This window comes from Frankliniella occidentalis, unplaced genomic scaffold (assembly GCF_000697945.3).
Source record: "Frankliniella occidentalis isolate FOCC.00 unplaced genomic scaffold, Focc_3.1 Scaffold79, whole genome shotgun sequence".
Lineage (NCBI taxonomy): Eukaryota > Metazoa > Arthropoda > Insecta > Thysanoptera > Thripidae > Frankliniella > Frankliniella occidentalis.
Window position 1 is genome coordinate 511,694 of NW_026267209.1, and position 5,791 is coordinate 517,484.

Genomic DNA, 5,791 nt, shown 5'->3' on the forward strand with positions numbered 1-5,791 from the left:
AAGGAAATTATTGTAATTATCAGATTTAAATGGTTCTCCTGTATATTTTAAGTTAACACGTTGTGTTAACACATGTGATATTATAATGTAAATAATTTTGCAATTTTGTACAGTAAATAAGGAATTTTGATTGATTTGCATGGACATTATCATGTGGTGTTTTATATTAAATCACTTGTATCATAGTAAATATTTTTAAGTAGGCATCTTTTAGAACATCAATCTGTTTTAATAACTGATGTTCTTTACCACATCCAAATAATTTTGGCTATTTGAAATAAAGTAAACTTCACACAAGATTGGACAACTCTCTCTACCATTTATGTGCCATTTATTTGGACAATGACTCTTCACATAATTGTTGCTGCGTTTATGGCCACCCAAAATTTATACCAGTCACCTGGTAAAATCTTACATTAAAAGGACGGTAAAACTCCCGCAGACGTTCTATGGCGGCTGAATCAATTGGTGGATGGTTCCGGCCTTTGGTTTTTCCAAGACAGTGGGGACTAGAGTGGCCTTCTGATTTCTTTAGGCAATGAAAGCCTTTGGTCGTATTGAAATAGAAATGTTTTTCAGTAATGACACGCTTCAAGCCTAAAAAGTCCTAAGAGATTGGAACATCATGAAATTTAGCATTTACAATTGTTTAAAAATTAAATGTTTTTAAATCAATTTTACTCGATCCTACCTGAACATTTGCAATCTCTGCAGCTGGATCCACAATTAATCTTTCACCACTCACGAAGTGAATCTGTTTCAATGGGAAATAATGCAACCAGCGTTCAAGATGTCTGACATACACACCAATTCTGATGGGTATCCATGTAGTGTCAACCAATCCAAATTGTGATCCATTTTTAAACGCCAGGTCTTCAAACTTAGGTATGGTAGTATTTTTGCTACACACAAAGCAATTGGTTAATTTATAGTTTGATTGCTAATAATACTATTCTCTTACAAGTCTTACCTCACAACTTGAGTATAATCAGAAATTGCTCTGGTAACAGGATCTCTCACAACAACAAGAATTTTCATGGCTGGGTTCATTTCATAGACTCTCTGTGGGACTTCTCTAATGACAAAATAACTAGGGGTTTTTTCTATTGTTATTTGCCCTTCAAGAGTTGGTGGCATATGTTTCCTGTAGAATATAAAAGAAAATATGGAGACAAAAATGCCAAGGAGGCTTTTTGTACCAAGAGCTGATTTTAAGATACAATAACCATTTGCTTTTACCTGTACCAGTGATAACCTTTAGGGTAATGGCGGTCAAAAAAATGTATCTCTGATCCAGCAGCTCGAACATCAGGATGCAGCCTTATAAATTCTAGAAGAGCGCGTGTTCCACCTTTCTTTACTCCAATCACTAGTGCATCGGGCAATTTTCTGACAGGCTGAAGACTCTGATGACGTAAAAATGGATACTGTGGGGTACGGTACAATTCCTCATGGACTCTGGCCTGTTAAAAGGATAATAAATAAAAAGTGAATGTTAGATTCAGATGAAAGAGACACAAACATACACAATTATACATCACATCACCCTTTTAACAGACATAAAAAAACTATATCACAAAATATCTGCCCACCTCAGATTTACCATAGCTTGAAAATCCATCCCATCTTATGAGTGGGAGGTTGTGATCCAATGATTCTTTTACATCATTTTTGCGGTCAACATTTTTGAAATATTGATGAACATCATATCTCTGTTAAAAAGGAAATTAAGTAAAATCTTTATCAACAAATGTTGTGTTGACGAAGAAATAAATTTCGATACAAGCTATACTTACGATAAAGTAGATACTGCCATGGTGCAATAAATATAAAGAAAAGCTTAAAAAGCTTGCACAGAAAAATAGACAAAGAAGGAAGAGTTTAAAATGAGGAAACATGGGGTAACTCTTATACATCATTGTAGTCCAACAAGAATTGCAACATCTTAACCACCATAAATGCTCCCATTGCAACTATGCAGGAAAATTGCGCTACACCTTAGGATTACTGTCCTGTCCTGACTGGCACATGTTTCATCGGTTTATCATGGTTCATCTGAAGTTTTAACTCTAAAGTTTTCAGCTAAGTTTTTGGCTTCTGCTGCCGAGATAAATGTAAACAAACAAATACAAGCAAAATTAATGAAAAATCTATAGGACCGCTATCTCCACTTCTCTCATACTGCTCAAACTCTAGGCAGGAGGAGAGGATGCACAACAGCTGATGAAACCATGTGACCCGTGACCCTGATAAATGTGAAGAAATGTGAAGTTGAGTCGTCTCAACTTTGATTAAAGTGGCGAACAAAACCTTGGTGTACATTCTCGGTAAGTTTAGTAACTGGCGGTTACTCCGCTTTTGAACTCTTTTATTTTTCTATGACTTTATTTCTGTTGGTTTAGGTATTGTGTAGGGGCAAGTCTATCTGCTGTCAGAAGTCTGTCTTCCATTCCACATTCTTCATCATTTGCATCATTTAAGATGAAGTGCAGTGATAAAACGTGCTGGAGAACAGTTTGGACGAGTTATTGTTATGAATATAATTGGTAAGTATAATATAATAAATATTTATTCAAAAACCAATGTCTGGTTCATGAGATCTTTATGTCTGTATTTTTATTTTGCTTTCTAGATCAGCATTTGAATGCAGTCAGACATTACATCTCATACAAGAAAACCTTCTCTAAGTGGGGTATCACGTTTACGCTCGTGAGAAGGATTGCGAATGGAGCCATGCCCTGGTTCCTGTTCCAGTGATTCTGAAAGCTATGCTGGCCTAGAGGTTCTCATGCCAGATTGGTTTCATTTGAGGGACCAGACTAAGAAACCCCACATTAAGATCAATTTGACAGCAATATGACCTAGTTTTGGTTCTGTTTATTTTCGGTGGTAAAATTCTATCTCTTCTGACACAGCCCCATTGACGGCGGTTAAATCGTATGAATCTTATTTTCTCTTTATGAGTACGGAGGAGCAAGAAATAAACAACCTTAGCCGGTAATAAGAGCTAAGTAATTTTGCAATGAAACTCAATTGTGATTCTGTATCCCATAGACCCCATGGTTATACCATGGATCAAGCAGCCATGTCATTTTAAGCTGCTCTATCCATGAGATCAGCATGGGGTCAATGGGATACAATATCACATTTGATTTTTATTGCAAGATTTCTTAAATCTTATTACTCGCTCGGGTTGTGAATTCCTTGCTCCTCCTTAGTCATGAAGAGCAAATGAGGTTCATAGATCTAACCAGAGATTTTGTTCACAAAGTCTCCGGAGCAGGAATTTCTCAGTTACTTTTTGTGGAAAAAATTTTGATCACCAGAAGTCTGCAAATGGGGGATCAGTAATTAGATTTTACTCCCGGTAAATCTTTGTACACTGATTGAAACTGGATACACATCATCTACCCAGTGAGAAATCAATGATCTATTCGACCAAGTTTCTTCATCAATCGAGGGAACATTCCAGAGCTCTGCAAAATCGCCGTTTTCGACCGACCGAGCCGACCGGGCCACGGTCGGTACCGACCGGCTGCAAGGTGAGAGGTGAGGAGGGGAGACATCCAGGGAGCTCCTCTCCTCACCTCTCACCATGCAGCCGGTCGGTACCGACCGCGGCCCGGTCGGCTCGGTCGGTCGAAAATGCGATTTTGCAGAGCTCTGGAACATTCCCTCGATAGATGTCAAATCTCGGTGTAATAGATCACCGATTTCTCACTGGGTAGAGAACTCAGAACCTCATAATAAGAGAAGTAGAGATCCAGCATTCGAGTTTGCTGTAGAACTGTTCGGGGCTGTTCAGTTCTACTGTATTATTGCTGGATTTCCACTGCTTTTTAACATTGCAGCAATCTGACTTCATCTTGATGGTTTTCAGTTTTTCTGAGGAGTGACAATTGTTCTGAATTCCTTTTTTTGCAGAATTCTGGTATTCCAAACTTTTTCCCTAAAAAATAACTGAGAAATACCTGCTCAGGAGACTTTGTGAATGAAAACTCTTAGTAGTTATGTGACGTGTTTCGTACTCATTGGAAATTTCATGTTTTGCGTATGACTATGGTGCACTGTTGTGTATTGTGCTCTTATTGGTGATGTGATGGTTGCCTTTGGCTACGGCTCATTGTCCTTAATGAACAAGTCGTTTTGTACGTGAGGTACACAATGTTACTAAAAAAAGAAATAAGAGAAAACAATTTTCTCCTTATTGATCTCATCTTAGATTTTTAATGTGAGATGGGGATGAAAACTTCAGAAATAATAGAACACTTTTGAGGCAAAGTATCTATAAAATTATCTTGGACCTCAAACTGATGTTTGTCGAAGGTTTTTTTTTGTTTGTTTTTTCAATTTGCCTGAACAGTTATCAATTATTTCTGAAACTTTCACCCTTAACTCACATTAAAAATTTCCCTCTCTATGGGGGGCAGAACGTTTTCGACGTGAGAGGGATTGAGGATGGATTCACATGTAATGTGTACTCCTGCTCTGTTGATTGTGAAAGCTGCGCTGGCTGGAGCTTCTCTTACCAGATTGGTCTCACATGAAGAGCCAGACAAAGAAGCCCCCCACACCCCCAACCTGTGTATTAAAAAAAAAACTCCATTAAAGTTTGAAAGTTGAAAGCATCAGTGCTAAACTGCAGATGTTGTTGTCTTAGTTGAGTGGTGTAAATGTGTGCTGATTCAGGCTTTTAAAACTATGCATTTTTGTATGAAGTTTAATATATTTTGCACATTATTTTTAACATAATCTCAAAAAACATGAAAATTTGCATATTGTCTGATTTTAGTATTATTATTATTATTGCGTATTTAAATGATACTTTCTATTATTAAACAGATTGTGGATATGCATATCCTTGCTTTTATCAGTTTTCGCCTGTGAGGGTCCTGTGTCGCAAAGTGCCTTTGTGCCCCCCCCCCCCCCCTACAGCGCTCACACAGAGAGCGAGCCTGCGACGCGCTGGATAGGCCAACCCGCCAAGCAGCTATGTGAGACTGACGGCCTGGCCACACGCCCATCCGGGGGCCCACCTCACAAAGACGCCCCTGTTTGTAGCCACACAGTTGTAGCTACAACCGACACGTCCAATAGTTGCATCTGTGCTCGACATCAGCCCAGGCCCAGCAGCCGTTAGCTGTCACCCAATGTATGCTGAGTTGGCGTCACAGCACACACACAGCATGAGAAATCGGCCTCTTTCTCAGGATCACAGGAATGAATCTGGTAAGTTTTGACTTTTTATTTTATGTAATGTTACCAAAAAAATATCAATACGTTCTGGTAGAGTCATGTTTGGTAAAAGTTTAATTTGGTATTTGTTTCCATTGGGGGGTTTCTTGTCATATCTGTACTGTCTCTATGCTACCTCCATATATGCGGTTTCTTGATCCTAATATATGTAGTCGTGTGTCGATTTTAGTGGAGGGAAGTGAGAGAGGTAAATCATCAGAGTGTCACTTACAGTAATGCTGCTATTTATTTTATTTGTATGGTACAGTCTTAGTAAAATAGGAAGTGATGCTGGTTCTTGTCCATAGGGATATGCCTGGACTTGATGCTGGCCACCTGTAACATAGAATTTCATTCGATGAGCTGGCATCACAGTGATACATATGGACCAGAAAACGTTTGAGTTGAACTCTGAGATGATAATTTGAATTTAACTTATAGATTTTTTTCATTCTTTTACAGGTATCCAGATTAGCCCCAAGTCACCAGCAGAAACAAGCCGGCTACTTGAGGAAGACTTACTCTTATAATGTAAATGATTTGAAACAATAAAGAA

General features: G+C 38.4%; 1 protein-coding gene and 1 long non-coding RNA gene across 2 annotated transcripts; one reads left to right on the forward strand and one right to left on the reverse strand.

The window, feature by feature from the left end:
• Positions 1-295: 295 nt before the first annotated feature.
• Positions 296-2,144, reverse strand: LOC113213781 (heparan sulfate glucosamine 3-O-sulfotransferase 6). The gene is made up of 6 exons (XM_026432950.2): positions 1,797-2,144; positions 1,593-1,712; positions 1,240-1,463; positions 971-1,144; positions 692-902; positions 296-607 (listed from the first exon to the last, which is right to left on the reverse strand). Exons 1-6 carry the CDS (start codon positions 1,917-1,919, stop codon positions 371-373), a joined length of 1,089 nt encoding a protein of 362 aa, XP_026288735.1. The 5' UTR covers positions 1,920-2,144; the 3' UTR covers positions 296-370.
• Positions 2,145-2,195: 51 nt separating this feature from the next.
• On the forward strand, positions 2,196-2,864 carry LOC113213783 (uncharacterized). Its single transcript, XR_003303778.2, has 3 exons — positions 2,196-2,327; positions 2,403-2,546; positions 2,633-2,864. It is a non-coding gene; the product is annotated as an uncharacterized LOC113213783 (long non-coding RNA).
• Positions 2,865-5,791: the final 2,927 nt, after the last annotated feature.

Excerpts from the sequence above, each read along its gene's own strand:
- LOC113213781 (XM_026432950.2), bottom strand. The coding sequence starts at position 1,919 with ATGATGTATAAGAGTTACCCCATGTTTCCTCATTTTAAACTCTTCCTT. Across the intron at positions 1,713-1,796 it reads ATGGCAGTATCTACTTTATC|AGATATGATGTTCATCAATA; the intron begins GTAAGTATAGCT and ends CCTTTTTAACAG. Across the intron at positions 903-970 it reads GATTATACTCAAGTTGTGAG|CAAAAATACTACCATACCTA; the intron begins GTAAGACTTGTA and ends CTTTGTGTGTAG.